Below are 24,697 nucleotides of genomic sequence, written 5' to 3' on the forward strand. Positions count from 1 at the left end.
TGGCGACTTACCCTGGCCAAGGCCAGAGCGAGATCCTGGCGGCTAACACATCCCTGGCTCAGCCTGGCCCCTGCAACAGCAAAGGTGGGGGAGAGGGCTGATGGCAGGGATAATCCAAGTCAGGGAGGCCGGCCCTGTGCACGGCAAACCTGGGCTGGTGGGCAGGAGGCTGGGTGTGATCGATCCCATGCTTCACGGGGCACATTTATTTGGCTCATTAAGGGAGTTAACTAGATTTCCAGGAAGAGAAGAGCTGGGAGACAGGGACTGCCCCTGGGGAGGGAACAGAGTAGACTCCCACCGCACCCATATACCACAGAGAGGCAGTGGATTCTTTTAAAGTCCCTCAGACTCAAATAGAAATCCCAGCTCAGAGTCTTTCCAGAGCTGTGCGACCTTGAGCAAATCCCTGACTCTGTCCAAGCCCCAGTGGTGACTGCTGTCAAATGGGCATGATAGTCTCTAACCCGCTGGACATGATGGGGGCTTAAATGGGAGTAAAGGGCGTAGCGTGTGTCTGGCATATAAACGGTAAGCATAATTATCATGAACAAAGGAATCATAAAAGGTCATGGTTTAGGGGTCAAATAATCCAGGTACACTTTATTGATGCATCAGAAATCTCCAGGTACAGTGGGTAGAGCTTCCGAGGCAGTAGGCAGGCGTGTAGCCCAAGTATTTGTGTCTTTAAAGGCTCCCCAAGGAATTTTAACTCCCTCTTAAGTCCATTTTGAAAACTACTGATTCAGTCCAGGACGCTAAATTTAGAGATGGAGAAACTGAGGCCCAGAGAGGGACAGCGATGGGCCCAAGGTCACACAGCACATCTCCACACACACACAGCTCCAGAATGCAGATGTCTGACCCCCGGTTGGGTGGTCTTTCTGCTAGTCCATGCCAAGGAGTTAGGTTAAACCAAGGTGCCTGGCTCTGGCTAAGCCCCCGTGGGCAGTGTGAGGGCTGCGCTCACGTACTCAGCTCATACTCTTCAGAGGTTATAAATACCCCAGGGTCCCCAGCTTCCTTTTTAACCTCTTCATGTACACAGCGCCCCGGGAGAATATCTGAAGTTCTTCGGAAACTCTTTATGTTGTTTATTATCACACACTGACAAGCTGAACCCTTTCTCTCCTGTTGCAGGGCTGGGCCATCACTTTTACCCCACTATGCAAATAACGAGTGATGGCTGCGGGGGATGCAGCCCACCCAGCACATGGATGGATATTTGATGGATCAATGAATGTGCTGAATCAGTGAATAAATGAAAAATCACCGAGAGTAAGTTCCTTGAGGGCTGGCACTGGTGTTTGTTTCAGGGCCTGGAGCAGAGCCTACACAGTAGACACTCATTAAATATTTGCTGTTTGTGGTGGAATCAGTGAATTTCCAGCACCCTCCTGGGAAAGACAGATGCTTAAATAAAAACTGAGACTAGTATAGGCTTATTACTACAGCAGGGGTGCCAGCCTGGGGCCTTGGGGCCAGCACAGGGAGAGGGAGGGGGAGGGGACGCATTAGGGAAGGGAACCCGGAAGTGGGTACACGGTATTGGAGACTGGGGAGGGAACCAGTGAAGACAGTCTGACTTGGGTTAATTCTGGGCCTTGTTCCAGTCACAGAAAAGAGGCCCAAGAAATAGAAAAGCAAGTTACGGACCAATATGGAAAGCATGGTACCAGGCTGTAAGAATTCAAAGTGTATATGCTGGGACTTCTTGACCACTGTGCCACCAGGGAAGCCCAGGACTCATTTTCAATATCACTAGCCTCTCAAAGTTGTTCGTGACCATCTACTACAATAACGGGTACCCTCTGCCACATGCACACAAGTAAACGACTATTTTTATTACTACTTAGAATAAAACTACTCCAGGACCTGAAAGAGGTCATTTGCTTGTGGCCAAACCTCATCAACTGATTGTCCAAGTTTATGCTTTATGGACATAGTGGGTACGTAATTTACATATATACACACACCCAGGTACATCTATATAATTCTCTGCAATTCAGGGTGTATTTTCCCACATGCCTAAGAGAATGCAGCACCAACATAGTTGCCATAAGTGAAATCAGTGACATTGCTCTCAGCAGGCCCTGACGGAGCTCTCTTGTCTGTGTCTATGAAGTCTGGAATGGTTCTTGAAGGTTTTCTTCAAGTGGCACACTTATGTGGCCCATGAAAGAGCACCTACTAATTTTTTTTCTTCTTCTAGAAATGAGGGTGGGTGAGACCAAGCCAGTTTGCTTTGTGTAGATATTAGCCAGGACCGCAGGCAGTGCTCTGGGAATTGGCGGCTCCCAGCCCTGATCCCTTGGAGAGAGCTGCCCGCTTGCCTGGAAATCATCAGGGTAACACAAGACAGGATGGAGGAGAGAAGAAAAACTTGCATTTTTGACTCACACTTGAGTTTGAAGAATGATTAGCTGTTGGGACTTCCCTGGTGGCACAGTGGTTAAGAATCCACCTGCCAATGCAGGGGACACGGGTTCGAGCCCTGGTCCGGGAAGATCCCAAATGCCGCAGAGCAACTAAGCCTGTGCGCCACAACTACTGAACCTGTGCTCCAGAGCCCGCGAGCCACAACTCCGGAAGCCCGGGCACCTAGAGCCCGTGCTCTGCAACAAGAGAAAGCCTGCACACAGCAACAAAGACCCAATGCAGCCAAAAATAAACAATAAAATAAAATAAATTAATTCAAAACAAAACAGAAAAGAATGGTTACCTGTTAAGTTCTTTCAGGACAAGGATACGTTTTATTCATCTAGCTCTAGCCCGTGCCAAGTACCTGATACAGAGTAGAAGGTCTTGAAGGATGAGAAAGTGGTCTTGAATGAATGAATGAATGAATCCTAATCTACCACCATTTAGCCATCTGAGCCTCAGTCAGCTTCCTAACCTATAACTAAATGGCTGTAACAGTCACCTTTCAAGTTCTGCTAATAATTAAGCAAAATCCTACAAATGAAGCCAGAGCAGGGATTCTAGGGCATTATAGGAGCTTGTTTCCTTCTCAGCCTTTCCAGAGGTCTACTTTCTTTGGAAACAGGGCAGGGGCACAGCAGAGAGACAGACAGATAAGACCCAGACTTTGCCCTCTGGAAGCTCCTGACAGCAAGAGGCCTCACAGAGGACCAGGCCACACCCAAGTTGTTCCTTATTTGGGCTTTTGTGGCTGATGTGAGATGAACCTTGCTCATAAAAAACTGGCCAGGGAGTGACGGCTTCATCCACCCAGATCCCTGCATTCTGCTTAGAACCTCAATTTTATTAAGTAAGATAATAAAATACCTTAAATCAGGAAGCATAGTTTAGAAGTGGGTGCTGTAAAGTCAGTACACCTCTGCGAATTCCAACACACCGTTTTATCTGTGGGGTTCATGCAATTGTGAATTCTGTCCCCACTGGTAAGGTGAATTATACACCAAGTCCCTCTTCCTCTGTCGAGACTCTTGGGAAAGGTCATTCATTCATTTATTCATAGCTGTATCTATATCGAGTACCTAATTTGTGTCAGGCACCGTGCTAGCTCTTGATGAACAATTCTTTCTTTATTTCAAATAGATGAAAAAGGTACAGTTATTTTCCCTGCCCATGCTTTTTCCACAAGGCACAAACAACCTGCCAAGGTTATGCAGCTAGTTAAGTGATGAAGCTGGCTTTCAGACTCTGGTCTCTGCGGCCCTAAACTCCGAGCTCTCGGCCACTGCCCTACACCCAACGAGCACCTGCTGACTGCACGACGTGCCATGCTCTGAGCCAGATGTTGGCGACACGGGCTTGAGGAGTTCTTAGTCTGGGAAGAAGACATCACGCCTTAGCAGGCGTGCGGATATTAAGCATCTCCTGAGCACTAATTAAGAGCGACGACACCTCAGCGGCCATTCAACCAACAACTGTGCATTTACTGAGCTTCTGTTTTCTGGAGATGGACTGTTGCGAGGTGGGGACTGAGGAAGAAATGCGATCTATTCCCTGCCTTGGAGGACCCCATTGTCCTGAAGGGGAGAAGGGCTTTCCAATGCCTGCATCTGTGGGAAGTGTTTAATGATGATGATAATCCGTTGATCGTGCATCCCGTAACCGACACCTGCTACGTCCTGGCGCAAGTCTAGGTCCCGAACTCGAAATCACTCCGTGTGGGTACACACTGATAGCGCATCCTTCTGACTTTCCTGTGACATCAACCGCAGGTCTAGATACATGTTTAATTAATGAGGAGGGTGACGATGATGTATGTTATATTGTATATGTTCCTATGCTTATTGAGCTCCTACTATGGGTACCAACCACTGTTCTACAAGTTTTATAGGATCAACTCGTGGCTCCTTGCTACAATCCTATGATATGGGTCCACCTGTCATGCTCACTTCACAGTTGAGGAAACTGAAACCTAGAGAGGTTAAATAACTTGCCTAAACTTACACAGCTGAATTAACAAGAGAGGTCTGAGGTTTTCTTTAAAAACAACCACAAGAAAATGTTGTTTCTAATGCCAGTGCAAGTAACAGTATGCAAATTAGCTCCAGCACATCATTTTTTATTTATGCCATAAAGAAGGCAAATTTCCCTTCCAAAGCCCTGGAAAATAAGGCCTGATTCCACATATTTTGCATGCATTTCCAAGGTGGTTGGCCCCCAGTTAGCTTTACAACTCAGTAAACCTGCTCTAAAGAGGGGCACAGAGGTGCAGGCCTGATCAGCAGGCTTTAGGGAATGAGAAGTGGGAGAAGCACTGGCCCTCTCCCTGTGCAAATCGCTTTATAGTTTAGTGGTGCCCTTCCACATTCAGGGCTGCCACGTACAGTTGCATACGCTGTGCACTGCTTAACTTCAGGGGAGCCTTTCACAGACACTACAGTATGAATAGCGCCTCCTGCAGCTGTGCATGGAAGTGACCACACGCATTGCATTCTCACAAGCTACCCTGTGGAGGGAGGCTGAGGAAGTACTCTATTCTCGTTTTGCAGATGGAAACCAGGGAACTGAGCTGATGAGAGGACTTCCTCCAGCATCACACAGCACATAAATGCCAGAGCTGGGATCCACATTCACGCCTGTCTCAGTCCTAACCCAGGGCTGAGTTCACCACTCTCAGAAAGTTCACTCTGAGTACGTTCTTTTAAACACCTCCTCCCCGTTTCCATAATGTTAAAGCTTTGGAGAAATCACAACCTTATATAATAGCCGTGTTACTAAAACCACCCATAGAACAACATGTTTGAAAAAGCACACCCTGCTTTCCCACTGGCCTCCATCACTGCTTCTAAAGACATTGTTGTCATTCCGGAAGACCCTTTCACAAGGATGGGGAGGGCTCCTGGGACCCTATCTTGAAGTTTCTCTTCACTTTCTACCCTAGCTTGATTTTCAGAGATGATGGATCACCTTGAAATGCCTAAATACACCAGTTTAAGAGGACCCCTCTCATCAACTCCCGCCCTACATTGTTTTTTCCTAAGTTTACCCACATGATGTAAAGATTGTATATTTCCTACATATGCTTTTTCCTATGCCCCCCAAATCTGAGCCATTCATGGCCAAAGAATGCCTTTCTTTCTCTCCTTTCTCTCTCTTTCTTTCTCCCTTTCTCTCTTCCTTCCTTTCTCCCTCCCTTCCTCCTTTCCTTCCTTCCCTCCTCTCACGCATCCACTCAACAAAACAGCTGAGCATAGAGAGATAATAAGAGTCAACCCAATCAACAGACACTTACAACACACTGTGACTCCTTCCAGCTCCCTCGGATGTGTTTATCCGTGAGGTCACAGCTTGATGAATATGGATGTACTGGAAAACGAGTTCCAGAGCCACATCCTCGCAGTGAGAAGGGCTGAGGAAGCAACTGTGGAGGGCAGCGGAGCAAGTGTGTGAAATGTCATTAGCGGTGATTACTCAACCCACAGTATAGACCTGAACGGCCCCATGTTATGCCCCATGCATGCTTACCATCCCAGCCGCACATGATTGGATCAAACACAAACGGCCAAACTTCTGCCTGAGCAGGACAAGCCATGTTCCTCTTAGGAACCTGAACCAGGAAACATGAAGAGGCTGAGTGTCGGGAGGTGTGTCTGGACTGCCGTGGTCCAGAGCAGTACCATCCAATAGAGCTTTCTGTCAAGATGGAAACCTTCTTTCTCCATGCTGTCCAATATGGCAGCCGCTGGCCACACAGGGCTACTGAGTACTTGAAATGTGGCTAGTGGGACTGAGGCACTCAAATTCTAATTTGATTTAATGAATTCAAATCTACAATTAAATAGCCACACGTGACTAGTGTTTGCCACAGAAGGCGGCACACCTGTAGAGTCTGAGCTGGAAGAAGGGTGGGTAGGAGCCCCTGTATCCACCCATCTTGCCCTCACCTCCAGACCCTGGATCATCCCTGGTGTCCTTTCCGCCCAAAGCTGGCCCTGACCACACCATCTATGCCTCCTGCGACCCCTCCCTGGCTCTCTACACCCCACGCCCCACGCTGGGTTTCTCAATCAGCCACTCTCTACAACCCATGGTGGGGGCAAGGAAGCCCGGGAGGTGCACCTGGCCTGGGACCTGCACCTCTCTGAGCCTCCCTGGCTTTACTCTTGCTTGACTCGAGCCATCTGCTCGGATGGCTCCACTGTGAAGCCACAATGGCCCACATGTCAGTGGAGGTGATGAGGGAGATGCACAGTGAGTGAGCAGAAGGGGGCACAGGCAGAGGAGAGGGAGTCAGAGGCAACAGATGCACAGAGAGAAGCAGACGCCATGAAAGAGAAATGCAGAGAGGAGCCAGGCCCTGGAACAGCCTTGGTCCAATATTTGAGGTATCCTTTGAGCAAGCCTTCTTATTCTCGAGCTAGCCTGAGCAAGTCTTTGTTCGGTACAGCCCAAAGAAATCGTGGTTCCTCCCTTGGGAGCCAGCACGGATTTGGGAATTTGAGAATCAGCTCAGAGCAACGACAGCAGCAGCAACGAATCATCACCACCATCTCAGAGTGAAGTGACTTGCCTAAGATCACACAGGCTGCAATGGACATCTCTGATTCTGGAGTCTGTGCTCTTTAATACACTACACCGCCTTGCCCAGTGGCGCTCCTGATCTTGGGGCAATGCTTCGTTTCAGCATCCTGAACTCACTGATTTAGGAGCTAAGCTTTGGCACGTGCCTACCCCCAAGCTGGGAACGGGTGAGACAAGGAAGCTGTCACCCAATGGATCAAACCCACCCTTCTTCCTTCTACGACTTATCCCAAGCTCCAGATCCCATGTATTAGACTGTATCCACTCACCTTGCCCTCACCTCCAGCCCCTGGATCATCCCTGGTGTCCTTTCTGCCCAAAGCTGGCCCTGACCACACCATCTATGCCTCCTGCGACCCCTCCCTGGCTCTCTACACCCCACGCCCCACGCTGGGTTTCTCAATCAGCCACTCTCTACAACCCACGGTGAGGGCAAGGAAGCCCGGGAGGTGCACCTGGCCTGGGACCTGCACCTCTCTGAGCCTCCCTGGCTTTACTCTTGCTTGCTTGACTCGAGCCATCTGCTCGGATGGCTCCATTCCCAGGTGCAAGCTGGTCCACTGATGCCTCGAAGATTCAGGTGCCAAGTCAGCACAGGAGGGAGGGAGAGCTTGATTTCAGCTTCTGCTGAAGCTCCTTTAATGCAGCCACTCCGCCATGGCCACATAATGTAAATATCCAATGTGGGTAAGGGATGCCACTGGTTTAACGGAGACAGATGCCCTTAAGGCTTTCATTGCCACATCTCCTTGGGTCTCAGAACATACGCTTGAGGACAGCTGGGATTCTACGGCTGTCTTAAAGAGGAGGCAGTCACTTTAGAATGGAAGTGAGAAGACACAAGTCAGAGGTTCCAGTCCTGGCTCTGCCACTCACTTGCGGTGGGATTTTGAGTAAGTCAGTCCCTTCTCATCTTTGGGTCTCTTTCCTCAATAAAATGAAAATATCGGGGGAGGGTTGAGGCAGGTGGGGAGCCTGAAGAACTGCTACTGTCTGATGAATAGTACAGATCCCAGGAAGGGCAGCTTGTTTATTTTTGTGGCAGAGCATCTCTATACCAAGCCCCCCTCCATCCCATGATCCCTGGGAAGTGGGCAGAGAATAGACCATTACCCCCAAATGAGGCCCAATGCTGGCTCAGAGTGACAAAGCAGCTTGTCCAAGGTCACACATCTAATGAAAAGCAACAGAGTTACACTCAGATTGTTCTGACTCTAGAGCCTGGGTTTTCATTCACTTTGCTATTCTTTCCCAGTTTTCAGCTGGGCATTTGCTGTTTCTGCAGCTGCCAGGGAGCCAAGAGAAGGCAGAGTCTACAACAACCAGTGTGGTGTCCAGAAAGTTCCTAAAATTAAGTGAGCTAAGCCACAGGGTAAAAAATTGCAACCAATATTCCCCTTGGAAAGAAAGATGCCCTCAGCAAGCACTCAATGAATGTCCATCTTGTGGCCACGTGTCTGCACAAAGGTGGGTTTTTTCTCTTTACAAAATTTCTCTCCTCCCTCATCTTCTAATTTTCCTTTCTCCTTTTCCTATTTGTAGAATTCTTCAGTGAGTTCACATCTATTACCTCATTGATTTTCCTCATGGCAATCCTATGAGGTAGGACTCTATTCTTAGTCTCATTTTTCAGATGAGGAACCAAGGCTCATACCCGCTGCCTAAGACCACACAGATGTAGGAGGAGGAGTCGGGAATGAAATGCAGATCTCAGGACTCTACCACCTCACCGCTAAGATTAAGATGAAAGGTCATTTAACAGAGTAAACGTAACCACTTACACTGGGTTAGATACAGGCTAAGAGAGCTATGGACGAGTATGATTCAGCTGAGGTTTTTGGAAAGTTCATTGTCTAGTGGGAGGGAGGCATGTAAACTGGTAACACATCAGTGTGTGAGTTACGCATAATAGGGGAATAGAGCACGTTGAGCGGGGAGACAGAAGATCATTCATAACTGGTATAAGGAGGAGAGAGGCAAGGGAAGGTCTTATAGAAAGAGACAATTAGGGACTAGGTTTTGAAGGAGGAATAGAAGTTCACCAGGTGAACAATACTAGCAATAATGGCAACTTTTTATTGAGTGCTTGCTATGGGCTACACATAGCTACATACATTCTTGACAGTCTTTCAAGGGAGACACGACCCTCCCATTTTATATACCAGGCCAGAATAGGTTCAGAATGCTAAGGCAAATAGCTCAAAATCATGATGCTAAATCAGCTATCTGGGAATTTAATCTGGTCCTCTCTGAACTCCTTCAGCCTCCTAGGATGACAGTCCAGGATGAAGGAACAGCATGAGAAGACAAGAAGGGTGCTTCACCCAGAAGCCATCAGGGTGGGTACGAACTCTTTCTCCTCTTTGTGATCTGCTGTGAGATACCTGGCATCTGCCACTGGGTGAGACATCTCCCCTCCTGGAGGCCAGTCAAACCGCCTTGATTTCTGGATTTGCATCAGCTCTTCATTTAGCCATTGCTATGTGACACCTATATGCTCATACTCTAGCATGCAGTACAAACCTGGGCTTTGGAATCAACCAGTCTCGGGTTTGAATCCTGACTCCATCATTGCTTGCCCATGACACCTTAAGCAACTCCATCATTCATTGCCATGACACCTGTATGTTTCTAGGACTCAGCTTCCTCATCAGTAACATGTAGTTAGTGACATCATCTGATAGGGTTGGGTGAGGATCAGATGAGTGAATACAGAGTAAGCACGTGGACGGTCCTGTGGCACAGAGTAGCGCACGCTCAGTGGCAAATAGCACGTTATAGTTTGTAATTCTCTCATAACAAGCCCAGGAAGAAACACATGGTGGGTGTCTGGGGTCTTCAGCTTTCCGTGCCAGCACCCATCTCCCTGAAGCTTGAACTCCCGGCATGCATAAAGCATCCTGACTCCTGGGTCTCATCCCAGCCCTGTGAGGAGAGCTTTGTGTACGGGGTAGTGGTTACTGTGATCCATTTTACAGATGGGAAAATTGAGGCTCATGGCTAGGAGATGGCTGAGCTTGGGTCCTGAACTCAGGGGCTTACAGAAACCAAGCTACACTGTGAGTTCTCCATGGATGGTTGAGTGGCCTGGGAACATGAGAAATTACAAACAGCCACAGCTTCAAAATCAACCAATGAACTAGCTGTATCTCCCACCTTCTTTCATGAAGTCTCCTTTCCCTGCCTGGGAAGAATAACCCCTATGCTTTTTCTTTCTTTTTTTTTTTTTTTTTTTGAGAGCTATTAAGAGCTTGGGAAAATCCTAGTTGATTTTGGTTTCTGTCCTGTCAGTCTTTGGAGTTGGGTGAGCTGGGGTTTGGACCCACCCCGCCGGGCTGCACACTAACGGTGAAAGCATGCTTTGTACACATTTCACTTGGAAACACAGCAGGACCCAGCTTGGAAGGCGCTGTGCCCAGCAGTCAAGTTCACAAACGCAGCAGCTAGGCTACCTGGATTCAAATCCTACCTCTGCAACCTCCTGGCTAACAACTGTGAGCTTCCTGAACGGACAACAGCCCCTCATCCACACAATGCAGAGAAATGGTGGAGATTAAATATCCCATGTGAGGGCTGAATATATATTAAGTACTCGTTAGATATAATGATTATGAGTCAATTGCCTACACTTTAATTGTAGCCTACTTCCCTTTATGACTCACTTCAATTTGACCAGTTTCACTTGAGTGCTTACGATGTGCCAGGAACTGTGTAGGCACAGGAGACACATCCAACACACACCTGACAAGTATTTATTGCCCCCAACCCACCCAGGGGTCTGCAGAATCTGCACATGAGCCTGGGGAATGCTGCAAGGAAGAGGCAGTAGTGGGGCATGGCTCTAAAGGAGTCTGGCTCAGGCCTGGGTTTGATGCCAGACTGAAACCACTGCTTGGCTTTGTGACTTTCAACACATTGCTTAACCTCTCTGTGCCTCGATTTCCCCGACCATAAAATTAGGAAAATAACAGCATCTACCTCACGGGGCTGTTGTGAGGATGCTCTGAACAAATCTATATAAACCACTCATCACGAGGCTTGGAATGAAATCAACACTCAATAAATGCTGTTTTCATCGCTGACACGGTCCCAGCCATGGTCTAGTAAATTACGTCACAGGGGTCCACTGACCTCAGCCCAATGCATCACCCTTTTAACCTCCCCTGAAAGCAGCCCTGTTCTCTGCCCAATCCCCACCCTCCACCACCACCAAAGGGTTTCAGAGGAACTACAGTAACCAGAGGATTATGCAAATATGCAAATCCTGTAAAGCAATGTTCACCCAGGGCTGTGCACTGCTGTCTATACTCAGCATCTGGGCTCGGCTGTCTTCGGAGAGGATTCCATCGGTGTCATCACAACCTCTAGTGGATAACAGTGAACACCGCGGCTCACAGGCCTTTGCTCCAGCTCTCACCTCCTCAGCGGCCCATGCAACCCAGGGGAACGCCAAAAGGGTGGGCAGATCCCAGGATCCTTCCATCCTTCTCACGTGTGTGCGTGCGTGACTGCCTCCCTTCCCTGCCCACTCGCTCCTGTTTCGCCAATTCCACAGGTGTGTGATGTGTTCCGAAAGTGAAGCCTTCTTCAGGATCATCACTGCCCCAAAGAAGAAATCTCCCGTGGCTGCTGGTACCTGTCACATCCCTTTAGGGCCAGCTCAGATGCTATCAACTCAGGGAAGCCTTCACTGACTACCTCCGGCCAGAATTAAACACACCCACCTGTGAGATCCCTGCACTCTGACTACAATCACCCCCTCCCAACACGTATCCCATGGTGTAGACACTGGTGATTTACCAGTGTCTTTCTTGCTAGGCTGCCATTACCGGGATAAGGACCTCATCGTATTATTCTGTGTCTCCAGCACCCAATACAGGGCCCGCTGCATGCATACGAAGTGCTTAGTAAATGTTAAATGAATGAATGGATCACTGTTTTTTCCAGAAGACTCTCTTCTTAGGTCTTCCTTCCAACCACTATCCTGCTATCCTATATCTCTGGTACGGTGAACTCTGCTTTCTGGTGGTAATATTGAGGTTCAAAGAGATACAGTATGAGAGTTTGAAAAGAAAGGGAGTCTGCATCAGGTCATGAAAATTTCTCGCCTGGGCTACTCGTTACCCTACCTCCAACCCTTCGACTTGGGCCTAAATTATCCAGATATTTATTCCAACATCTCCAACACCAACTTCAAGGACCTGCTTTCCAGGTGACTACCAGGAGGGGCAATTTGCTCTTCGGAAAGTAGGGAAGAAAAGGGAGAAAACATTACTTGAGCATCTATTACATGCCAGGTGCCTTACAGGTATAAGTGCTATGTAATCACTGCAACCATCCTTCCAGACTGGGACCATTAATCCCCACCCCACCTCCATCCCCATCCCACAGGTAGTGAAATGGTGGCCCAGAGAAGATCGACCTGACAAAGGTCACACGTTCATAAACAACGCAGCTGGGCCTGACCCAGGTCGCTCCGATTCCAAAACCACATACTTCTTTTCTGGAATCTAATCCCAGTGGCCAGCTGAGTCAAACTCCTCAGAACAGCCTTGCCATGGCCTCTTTGGTGTTTTGCAATCTGGCTCCATGAAAGAAACCACAAACTGGTATTAAAAAAAAGGGCAGTTGGACCCTGTATTCTAATGATGCCTTCCTTGGGGCATCCCCCCTCCCTCTTTTCACCTTTCCTTCCTCTTTTTCACTGCGTATATCAAGCACCATCAAGTAATTTTTCTCTTAGAAATAGGAGAGCTCCATTTCACTGACCTTTGGCATTGCACACACCTGGTGGTTCCAAAGGTCAGAATTCACCTCTTCTGCCCTCAATCACCAACCGTAGCTTGAGCGCCCCTAGTGGAGGTCTGTGCCAATGGCATGTTGCAGAATGTGGACCGAATATGAGGACCTGTAAATGGAGCCCTTTCGAATCGCTTTTTGAATAGCAGGAATGAACTTGTAAGCAAAACTAGAAAACAAACCGTTCTGATCAGGAAACATCCTTTTGCCTGGGAAGAGGAAGGAAAGGAATATAACATTATTTTCCTAATGTCCAGCTGAGACCTGCGAACCCAAGAATCCCTCAGGCTTTGATAAGGTGGCCCCAGCAGGGGCGGCTAAAACTCCACAGCTCAAAAAAAAAAAAAAGCCGATCCACCATGAAAATAGTCCTTAAGTGAATCTAACGACGGGGTACATTAGAGACTGGAGGAAGCCGCACATTTGAGTCTTATTAAGCAATACTGAATTTACTTTATTAATTCAAGGAAAAAGAAAAGAAATTACACTCAGGCTCTGCAGTCTTGGCATGTAGTTACAGCTATACCCCATGTGCATATCTTAGACAATAAGAAGCCTCTTCAAAAACAAGTTATACTTTATACTTATTCATGCCTTACGGCAAAATGGCCCAGAGAATCACGTGACCTACATAAGACTTTAGCAACAAGTCTCTTTCAAGTACTGTATTTACAAATCTCCTCACTGCACCACAAACAGAAGGACCGGCTTGCAACACGGCATGAGACGAATGGGTCTCCATCTGATATTAGTGGAAGTTGGGCTCCACGTTCAAAACAGAATATACTGTGGAAGGTCAATTGTTTCCAAATGCTCATAGGCTATCCTTACTCCCTCCTCATGACTCACAGTCTTGGAGTCAGAACCACACCGTTATTAATGAACCTTCTGAAGTAGTACACCGGTTGACTTTAATTTGGCAATGACCTGAAGTTAATTAAAAATATACGCTGGCTAGCTACAGAGTCGAGCAGTTGGAAACAATAATGTAAAATGTCTTAAAAATTAAAACACACACACATTTTGTGTTTGAAGCCAGGGGAGGAAGCAGGATATGAAATCCTTGTCTTGGATGGCAACTCAATATGTGCCGTTAAGACATTTTTCCTGGAGGGTGGCATACCGGAGAGTGCCGTCCTCAGAGGCAGAATCACTTTAGAAAAGCCAGCAAGCCACTGGGCAGCTTTCAGATTCAACAAGGGGGTGAGGGAGGGAGATCTGGACTCTGTTCAAGGCCACCAAGCCATTGTTGGAAAAGACAGCTAATTAAGAAAGGGCATGCTGTGGTGGAGACGACTTATTTAAGCCGATTCTCTTCTCCCATCTTTCCCAGAGAAACTGTCCAGACCTGGTGTAAATTGTGAGTATTACTGCCTCACAAAAGGGGGGTTCTTTAACGATATGCTTTGTTAAACAAAAGGTGATGAGTTATTTCCTTTGCTCTGTACTCTGGGCTCCACATTTAAAGAGAAAGGGGTGGGGGATAAAATGCCTGATTTATGCTGAGGAGGGCACTCCAGGCCGTGGGCAAGAGTTGAAGAGAAGGAGACCCAGGGCCAGTGCCCGCGAGCGGAGAGCTGTCCGCGGTCTTCGGTGCTGAAAGCAGGTGCGCGCGCCAGGGGTCCAGAATTCCCCAGGGAGAAGGGACACCGCCGGGCCCCTAGCTCGGGGTCAAGACGGTCCAAGCCAAACACGGGGCTCCAGATGGACAGAGTGTGTGCCCTCCGGGTTGTCTTCAGCCTGGGGAGACCCTGCACTGCCTGCTTTTTCCCACGTGAGGGGCGAGTTACTGGGAACAGGAGTTGGACCTTTCAAAAGGCGAGGTCTACGAACGCTTCCCACCACTCTGGGGTCTCCTAGTGGCCTCATCAAACCCTCGAAGCTCTCCGGGTTAGTTTTGGATGAGTTCGGCGCCATACTCCCCTTTCCATCTCAAAGCCCCACACACCTGACCACCCTCCACAATTTTCCCTGGGGAACCTCAGCGGGGTGGAGGAGAGGGTGCGGCTCCAGGTCTGGGAAGAAGGAGCCGCCATCCTCCGCTAAACTTGGACACCCCCCCCCACCCCGCCTTCTTCCCAACCGGCTAGCACGTGCCGGGTGAAACTAGCAACCCCCCGCCCCGCCCCCAATTCAGAGTAGTGTTAAGAGACACCCGGCTGTTGAAGAGAGAAGAAAGGGGGGAGTCCGCTCAGGTTCCCGCCTGTGACCTAAGATCTCCTCTCCCTCCCCCGCTAAGTTCTGAGAACCCGGAGCCCCCTCCACTGGCCTCCAGGCGAAAGCCACACCCAAGTTCGGCTTCCAGACACTTGGTTGGGATCGGTCCAGGGACCCGGTCCCTCGGGGCAGCCTGAACCAAAAGGAAGCAAGGGGTCCTAGCGTGGGAGGACGCGGCACTGCGACGGCCCCCAGACGCACTGTTCGAGTCTAGTCCTCACTTGCACGGCGGGTCAGCTGCCCCCGCTTCTCGTCCTCTCCCCGAAAGGGTGAGAATTACCTGGCAACCGGCCCCGGGTGCGGCTGCAGAGAGCTCTGGGAATCTGGGGTCTGGAGGCGACCCCGCTCCAAGGAGATTCTCTGGGGCTGCACAGGGGAGTCAGCCGCACAGCCGGGAGGGAAGAAAGGGAGCCCGCGGCCGAGGCAGGAAAGCGCCCGAGTCCTTCAGACACATCCCCACCTCCACACTCCCAGCAGCCCGGGCCAAGGGGACGCGGTTCCTAGTCCCGAATTTGGGCAGCCGCCCCCGCTCCACATGCCGGCAGACGTGGAGCGAGTCGTCTGGGTCGGCTAGGACCCCCAGCCGCCCCGCACTCGCGGCAACTTTGCCCCCTCCCCCGCCCCGCCCCTCTGGGCGCTTACCTTCTGCCGGGGCGGCCGCGGGGCTTCCCAGGAGCAGAGCGAGGAGCAGCGCGATCCGGCCGAGTCCCGCGGCGGGCGGCCGGGCCGCGGGCATCTTGGCTGCGGGGGGCGCGGAGCCGCGGGCTGCGGGGCGGGCGGACGGCGCGGGAGCCGGGGAAGGAGAGAGGCAGCGAGCGAGGAAGGGAAGGCGGGAGCCGGGGAGGGGGCCGCGGGCCGGGGTCAGCCGCCGGAGCCCCCCGGGCGGACGCGCGTTCAGCCCCGCGAACGCTCTGGCCAAGCTGCGCCGGGCGCGGGCGGGCGAGTGAGGAGGAGCCGGCGAGCGAGCGAACGAGCGAGGCGCGAGCGGGAGGAGGGAGGGGGCTGGGGCCGAGTCTGTGCCGAGCCAGTGCGGGGAGGAAGGGAGGGGGCGGGCGGGCAGCGAGCGCGAGGGGCCGGCCGCGCCCGGGGTGCCAGCCTCCTCCTCTGGCCGCTGGCCCGTCGGCCCTGCAAAGTTTAACGCCGATTCCCCTCGCGTCCTGTGGGCCGAGCGTTTCCTCTTGGCGGATGCTCACTGCAGCCCTGCGCCGGCGAGGCGAGGCTGGAGAGCGTCCTGACCATTTTCCGGAAGGTGAGATGGAGGCCTCAAAACCGAGCGCAGCCCTCAGCCTGTGCGCAGCCTAGAGCTTTCCATTGCTCAGCCTTTCGGAGAGATCCCAACTTCAGCTCTCTCGGCCCCAGCCAGCCTCTTCCCTGACAGCCCTCCGCATTTCCAAAGTGAGTCCCCATAACCTAGAAAGTCTCAAACTCTGTGGATCTGATGGGAGCTGTCAATCTCCCTAGAAGGATACAAATGGCCACAAAACTGTGCATCCAATACCCGGGGGCTTTGTACACCCCTGAAGCCCAACCTGAAAATTTATCCATGTTCTAATCTGAGCACCGTTTCTCACATTTCCATTGTTAACGGGGCACCAGAGCTCACCAAGGCTTCCTCTCAGCTCAGTCCTTTAGCCCTGCTGTACTCCCTTCCCCCATCTGAGCTGGAGTTCAAGGCCTACTCTCATCCGCTTTGCTCTTGCCCAGCCCTGATTCTCAGCAACTTGTCTCTTCTCCACAAATAGGGGTGATGGGGGGGCACAGGCAGATGCTTGGGCACAGGCAGTGGCTGGAACGGGGACAAGCTTGCACCCACTCCTGGAGACTCACTGTGTGGACTACTTCTGCAGACCCAGCCAGCTTCCCAGGCCTGTCACCCCAATTTAGAAAGCCCTCCTTCTCCCTCCCTCCACTCCACCTTGCCACACTATCCCCACGTTGCAGCCTGAGCAGGCAGAGGAGCAGATGGAGAGAAGGTTGCAGGCAGCAGCGGGGAGGAATATGCCTTCAGCAGAGTGGAGGAGCTGGGAGTCCCTATAAAGAATGGGTGGGGGAGTTGCTGACTGGGTGGAGGAGGAAGGAGGGGGGAGGGAGCAGTCTGGTCCAGGTTTCCAAAAGACCCTCCACACCCAAAGCCTCCCCACTCACTCACGCATTCAGTGTTCTTTTACAGGGTCCTCACTACAGGTCCAGATCTGCATCAGGTTCTGGGGGGTAGAGAGCCCCCAATAAAACCCCATCAGTGGCTGCAAGAAGTTTCCATTCCTGGCAGTAAAGCCAATCAGTTTTGATAAAGAGGAAGGCTGAGGGCTTCCCTGGTGGCGCAGTGGTTGAGAGTCCGCCTGCCAATGCAGGGGACGCGGGTTCGTGCCCCGGTCCAGGAGGATCCCACATGCCACGGAGCGGCTGGGCCCGTCAGCCATGGCCACTGGGCCTGCGCGTCCGGAGCCTGTGCTCCGCAACGGGAGAGGCCACAACAGTGAGAGGCCCGCGTACCTCAAAAAAGAAAAAGAAAAAAAGGGGGAGGCTGAGGCACACGGTGCCCAAGAGCTGATTTCTCCTTTGGGGAAGATGAAGCATCTCCGTTGCTTTGCTGGGTTGGGTGGGGGCTCTGTAAGGTGTGGCCTTGCCTGTCTTGCTCATCACCATCCGCTCAGTGCTGACACAGTGCTAGCATCCAGCAGGCTCACAGTAATACTTGTTGAATGGAAACATAAACAAGCAAGAAAGACGGAGGAAAAGGAAAAGGGAGAAAGCAAGGGAGAGGAAAACAGAGATAGGCCAGCTCCACACATGGAAGCAAGGAAACTAATGTTTATAAGCAGCTACTGTTTGCCAGGTGCTATAATGATATAATTTCACAATGATCCTGCCAGTGAGGTGTGATTGTCTCCATCTGACAGACGAGTACCTGAGCCCTAGAGAGCGGCACAACCCAGCTTAGGTCACTTGGACAGGATTCAATGCCAGGCCTGAGTCCAGAGTTAGAACCCACTGCATCTCAATATGCTATTTCCCAGGTATTTGATGGCTACCTCTATGCTATGATTCCATGGATGTTCCCTGGTGCTTCCACACCTCCTTGTTACCAGGAGACCAGAGTGAATAAAAGTCTACCATCAGAGACACTCCTTTTGGTAAAGTCACGGGGCCTCTCGAAGATCAGTTGCTTGCATGCAGGTGTCTTATGTGGCAGAAATGACATTGCAAACCCTTAACTCATTGAACACATGGGCAGGGATTTATTCATTCCATTTGCCAGCTGAAACATGGCACAAAGTCCTGAGAGAATGGGACACAGACCCAGTAATCTGAAATTGGATGGTGGGAATATAAGGGGATTCTCTAAGAGCAATATTGACTTTTTTTTTTTCCCCCCAAGAAGAAATACCATGATAGGGATAGAATTCTACAAGGAACCAGAGCAGCTTGCAGATGAAAATCTTCCCCGAGCACAATTTCAATACCCATATCACAGATGAGGAAACTGAGGTTCAGGAAGGCAAAATGACCCCCTCAATATCATGTACTTGGTCTACCTTTTGTTCAGGCTTATGCTCTATTACCATAGGGCACTTCTGGCCTCGATTCTGGCGTCAGGGTGGACTTCCTGCTACCCACTGCTGCCTAGAATCCCAGATTCTCTGCAGAGCAGATGACGTGTGCTCACAACTCTGTCTACTTTATATGTTGCCACTTGATAAATCAGCTCTTACGCAGCTAATATTGGTCCAGTGGAGACAAAGAGTTTGATTCTAGCCTCACCTCTTCCTGCTGGGTAAGAAGGGCAAGTTATTTAACCTCTCTGAGCCTTATATTCCTCTTCTGAGGAGTAGGGATAAAAATAACACTTACCATGTGAGGTGACTGACACAAGTGGATAATATCACTGTGACATGAGGAGACACAATAGCACTTAGTTTATAGGGTTACAGAGAGCATCCCTTGAACCAATAAACTAGAGCATTTAGCCCAGTGCAAACCAGGAAAACACTCAATTTCATCCTCAAATGTTTGGTGTTGTGAGCCAGACAGTACTGGGATAGGAGTCCTGAGTTCCGATCTCTTTCCTGCTGATATGCTGTGTGATTTTAGGTGAGTCGCCAGCTTCTCTGGGACTCTGTTTCCTTATCCACCCATCCACCTATCTGTCCATCCAGCCAGCCAGCCAGCCACCCACTCACCCACTCACCCACCCACTCATCCATCTATTCCATCTATCTATCCCATCTATCTGCAAATATTGTTTGAGCATCTACTATTTATTGAGTGACTACTAGGTGCCAAACTCTATGCAAGGTGCTGTGGATACAGCAGACTCCATCTCTTGCTCTCTAGAGCTGATAGTCTAGTGAAGTCTGGTAACCTGAGTGCCCAGATCCTTTTCAAGATTAATGTTCTATGCCAGGGGAAGCAGAGTGGTTAAAAGTGGGCTTTGAAACCTGACAGAACTGAATTTGAATTATTTCTCTCCTACACACAGCTGTGTGACCTTTAACAACTGTCTTAACCTCTCTGAAGCTGCTTCAATGAAAGGTTGTCATTTAAGATTAAATGAGACAATCATTATAAAGCACTTAGGATAATGCACGTAGCATGTAGTAAACTCTCCATTCATCTGTCCACCCATCCCTCCATCTATCCTTCTATCCATCCATCTATCCATCCTTTCAACAAATATTTTTTGAGCAGCTTCTACGTGCCAGATACCGTTTTCGGCACTGGGGATACATAAATGAATAAAACAAAGTCCCTGCTCTCTGGAGCTTACCATGTCAGGTGAGGGATAGACAGTAAAACCTCGATAAGAATTTCAGAAAGCTCTATGAGGAAGATAAAACAAGATGAGTTGAGAGTAGACGAGGCACATTCCTTTTGAGTGATCAGGGATGGCCTCCCAGGCTAGGAGACATTTAAGCAGAGGAGTGAATGGTGCAAAAAAGATAACCAGATGAAGATCTGGGGAAGAGTATGTTCTAAGTAGAGGACACAGCAAGTGCAAGGCTCTGAGACTGAAAAAGGGCTGTGGCGATAAATGCTAGCCATTGTCGTCATATTTCTCTGATGCCATTTTTCTGTCTACGCAGATCATAATTAACCAGGGGCTTGACTGTGAGTGTGCCAGGTAGTCTATACTCAGTAATTACTCTCCCCATCAACATACAATATAGGAAGTGTCCATTTTTATTCACAGTCCTGCCCCGCCCAAACCCAGCATCAATTTCTCCCCCTAGGAACATCCGGAATTGGAAACGTCTTTATCACTGGAGGAAAATAAAAAAGAGAAAAAATCTTCTGTCTTAGAGTAAAAATGGAATATAAAGGAGACATACTGAAAGAGAGGGAGCTAGTAAAAAGGAAAAAAAAAAAAAAAAAACCCAGCAAGAGTAAAGTCCAGGAGACAAATCCACCCTGGGTCTTTGAAAAGCAGGCAAAGCATCAAACCAGCATCTTCTCATCATGTGTTTTCAACCCGATCTTCATAAGCTGAGCCTGTGCAGCCCCCAGGCAGGAAGCCCGTGGCTATCACATCACTCTGGTCAGATGCTAACAAGGGAATGATCAACTGTGACACAGCCGTCCCCATCCAGTGCATCTGCATTACCTGGAAAGAAGCAATTATGCCTATTTGATTTTCCTGAAAATGCTGCATCTGTCTCTATCACCTGTCCTGGCTCTTGAGAAATGCCCATTGCACAGCAGAGATTTGCCTTTATTTTCAAACTGAAAGTTTACAGAATACAAAGTGAGCCTGCAAGATGGATGTGCATTCTCCAGAGGCCTGTCTGGCCAGACAAGAAGGAAAACCAGGAAAAACTGTTAGAAACAGGAAGGAGGCTGAAGGAGAGGGACAAACATATAGGATCTGATGGGGCCCCCACGGTCAAGTTCCTGCAAACCCAGCCGGGAGATTTTCCTGGGTTTAGGTTTTTGAGTCTCAAAGGTGAGAAAAAAAAAATCAACAAAAGGTACTGTGTATATCTATATACTCTGCTGGCACTATAAACGGTGACACGCATTTTTCAGACCATGAAGAACAGCCTATAGCTGCACAGAAGTACACGCCTGTGCGCTATTCTAAGACTTTCATATTTGGTGACCCTATGAGCACCTGAGTCCTTTGGAATCAGCAGGTTTACCTGGAGTCAGACATGTCTGAGTTTGAGGGAGTCAGAACTCCCTCCTGTATGTGTCACCTCTGAACTTCAGTTTCCTTGTCTATACGAAGCAAGGGATGTTAGTAACTACTTCCGAGGTTTTGTAATAGTAAGAGACAGGATGCATGTTCAGTGCTGAACCATGTACCCACGCTGTAGTAGGTGCTCAGTAAGCGGGAGGAATTATCATGTATTATACAGATTGTAAGTGAAAAGACATGGCCCAAATGCCATAAAAAGCTCTTCTCTAACAGGATTTGTTAAGTGTATTTCTGTATGCCTAGAACCAGAGGAAAGTCCAGCTGGGGTTAAGGGTTTAGAATCAGTAAAACACCCAAGCCCATCAGGGACTTAGCCAATCTAACTCATTTTCCATGTGACTCGCCTCACTTGAAATTAAGCAAGGCGGTACTGCTCTGTTCAGCTGCAGAAACATCCTCTAGCCCTTCGCCATCCTCTCCTATCTCACCATTCTCTTCATAATGGAATATTGAAATACCAGGCTCTGTCAGGTCCCTGCTGACCCATTACCTGACCTGTCTTCCAGCTCCCCAGCCAAAGCCCAGCCTTTGTTCCCAGGAGGACAAGAGGGCGGGAGAAGAGGACTAATGTCTGATAACCCTCTGAGGCTCTGTGTTTTTCCATTACCCCACACTGTTCCCCAGGAAGAAAACCACCTGGCACCAGCAGGAACAGAGACCAAGGGATTTCTCTTTAGAGATCATGGATGGACTTGAGTCCAGGAGCCCAAGGGAGAGTGGGCAGAAGTCGGAGAGCCCAGAGGCTGTCCCACTGACTCCTGTGCGATGTCTGTAAGTCCCTTGCCCTCTCTGATCCTTAATTCACACATAGGAAAAAGGAAAATAATTAGGAAAAGTGATCTCTGAAAGCCCTCCCAGGTCTGCAGTTCGATCATTCTGTGGTAGTAGCTTCCACACCCAAGAGATGATGGGCTGCAGGTATCCTGGTGAGAAGATAAGCTGACGTTTTCAAGCAGCTGCTTTGGAGTTTACTGTTCAATATCTCATTTAATCCTTGCAACCACCCTAGGAGTTTGTATCATTGTAACCCAAACTCCTACCCTAGCCTACAGGGTCCTCCAGATCTGGCCCCTTTGCCCTCTCTGACCTCTTCTTGTGCTTCCCTTTACGAAGGTCCAGCTGCAAACATTCCAAACTCAGGTCTGTCTCTTATTCTTTGTGATTGCTGATCCCCTGCCTGGGAGGTCTTTCCTCCTGATAGGTACACACGTGGCTCATTCTCATCCTGTGGTCAGCCAGAACGGCACCCCCTTGGAGAGAACTTCCTCAGTTTTAAATCCTTTTAAGCACGTATCACTCTCTAAAATCATCTTTCTTATTTCCTTATGTGTTTCCAGGTGTACTAATCTGTGTTCTCCCCCTAGATTCTAAGGGGGATGAATGATGCAGGTGAATAAACGGAGGCTCAGAGGGGTAATGAAATTTGCCAACAGTCACCAACCAGTGACAGAACGGGAACTCAAACCCAAGGAGGGAGTCTATAACCACTTGACCATACTGCCTTTCAGTTCCGGGAACAGGGGATGCTTCCCAGCCTAAGATTCTAAAGCAGCGGGAGTTCCTAGCCGGAGACATGATCTGAGTGCCAATGTCTGAATGCCTGTGAGCATTTCAAGTTGTTTCAAGAAAAGGCGACGTTAGCGGCACCACTAAAGCCTGCTGTTCCGCATCCCATCACTGCCATCCCCATCTATTAAAATAATGGTATGAAAAATAAACAGGCTTTATGGACAGTTTTACACAAATGGGTGCATTGTTTCTCTTACCGTTACCATGGCAGTGATGTTCTCTGGATAACTTCATGTTTCTACAGGATGGAAGGGAATGGAATAAAATTGCTTGTGGAAAAATTGCCAAACAAAGGCTATTTCCTCTTCTGGAGGCGCCACCCCCCAGCACTCAGAGGCAGCCGCACTCTCAATACTTGTGCACGGGATCAAAACTGCCTCATAACCTAGAGCCTGCCACGGCTCCCTAGTGCCAATAATGTGAAGGCCAGGGGTCTTGGCATGGCTGTAAAGCTTCTGCTGTCTTCCACTCCTGCCCTTTGTCCTCCTGTCTCATAGACCTGCCTGGAGGTAATTCCCCTCCTCATTCTGTCCCTCTCCCCTTGATGGTTCACACATCGTACTGTTCCAGCCACCTGGGTTACCCTTCTTCTTTCCACATCTCTGCTGGGCCAGCTGCTACTCAGTTTTTCAAGTCACAGTTTAGGTCTGATCCTGTAACCTCCCTCCTTCCCCACCCATCCCGCAATCTGGGTGAGATATTCTCCTCCCAGTTTTTCCCATGGTCCCCTCAAGCGTAGCAGGATATGGTCACCCAGACACCACGCTGTTGGAGGACAGGAACAGTGCTTGATTTTAACAGTGTGCCAGGAGCACAGATAGATGCTCAATAAATGCTTGTCGAACCAAATTAGAAAAGGAAGAAGCAGCTGGTCTGAGAGGCTGTCGAAAGTGTCTGAGAGGTTGTCTGAGTGTCTCTCATTCTTTGGGAATAAATGGGGGGGGGGTTAAATCAACACCCTGAGACAAAGCAGTGCCTTTCAACCTTCGCTGCACCTTGCGATCACCTGGGAGCTTTCACAGATTCTGATGCCCAGGCTGCGTCCCAAGTGAGTTACATCAGACTCTCTCGGGGAGAGAACTCGGGCATCTGTGTTCTTTAAAGCTCCCCAGGTGATCCCAGGGTGCAGCCGGGAAAAGAGCCACTGGGCTCAGGGTTCTCAGAGTCCCAATCACGGTTCTGTGTGAATGTGTGGGACCTTTAAAGAGGCTGAACTTGATATGAATCACTACCCGGGTTGGGTCACGTGACCACCTCTTGGACAGAAGAGGGTAAAGCCTTTTTTTTTTTTTGGCCTGCGTTGAGTCCTCCTTGCTGCTTCCCCTCCAGGGAAGCCCAGGAGGGTAAAGCCTTTTGATTGACAAGCCTACCAAGCCTGCATCTGATGAGTGGTTCTCAAAACAAAACAAAATTTTCGTCTGTTTTTTCCAGTCCTGTGTCCCCAGCACCTAGATGTTCATTTGCCCATAATTGGCACTCACAGTATGTTTGTTGAATGAATAAGTAAGTTTTCATTTTACTGGGACTTCCCTGGTGGTGCAGTGGTTAAGAATCCACCTGCCAGTGCAGGGTACATGGGTTTGAGCCCTGGTCCGGGAAGATCCCACATGCCATGGAACAGCTAGGCCCATGTGCCACAACTACTGAGTCTGTGCTCTAGAGCCCGCAAGCCACAGCTACTGAGCCCACGTGCCACAGCTACTGAAGCCCACACGCTTATAGCCCGTGCTCCGCAACAAGAGAAGCCACCGCAATGAGAAGCCTGCACACTGCAATGAAGACTAGCCCCGGCTCTCTGCAACTAGAGAAAGCCCACACGCAGCAACAAAGACCCAATGCAGCCAAAAATAAATAAATAAATTATTTTTTAAAAGTCTGTGTTTTACTTAACCTCGGAGTTTTGTTATCTTAGGCCAT

General features: G+C 49.5%; 1 protein-coding gene and 1 long non-coding RNA gene across 5 annotated transcripts in view; one reads left to right on the top strand and one right to left on the bottom strand.

Annotated features, from left to right (window-relative positions):
• The window catches only part of SEZ6L (seizure related 6 homolog like), a 200,709-nt gene extending 184,531 nt beyond the window's left edge, over positions 1–16,178 (bottom strand). For 2 of the 4 annotated variants that reach the window (XM_060311159.1, XM_060311158.1), the window contains exon 1: positions 15,658–15,973. In XM_060311159.1, coding sequence (XP_060167142.1) covers positions 15,658–15,751 — 94 coding nt within the window. In that variant the 5' untranslated portion in view covers positions 15,752–15,973. Of the gene's footprint in view, positions 1–15,657 lie in introns of all 4 variants that reach the window. The other 2 variants (XM_060311160.1, XM_060311161.1) reach the window with 2 other exon arrangements.
• Positions 14,031–22,952, top strand: LOC132598394 (uncharacterized). The gene is made up of 3 exons (XR_009566532.1): positions 14,031–14,158; positions 21,836–21,982; positions 22,576–22,952. It is a non-coding gene; the product is annotated as an uncharacterized lncRNA (long non-coding RNA).
• The last annotated feature ends 1,745 nt before the right edge of the window (positions 22,953–24,697 follow it).

This window comes from Globicephala melas, chromosome 13 (assembly GCF_963455315.2).
Source record: "Globicephala melas chromosome 13, mGloMel1.2, whole genome shotgun sequence".
Classification (NCBI taxonomy): Eukaryota; Metazoa; Chordata; class Mammalia; order Artiodactyla; family Delphinidae; genus Globicephala; species Globicephala melas.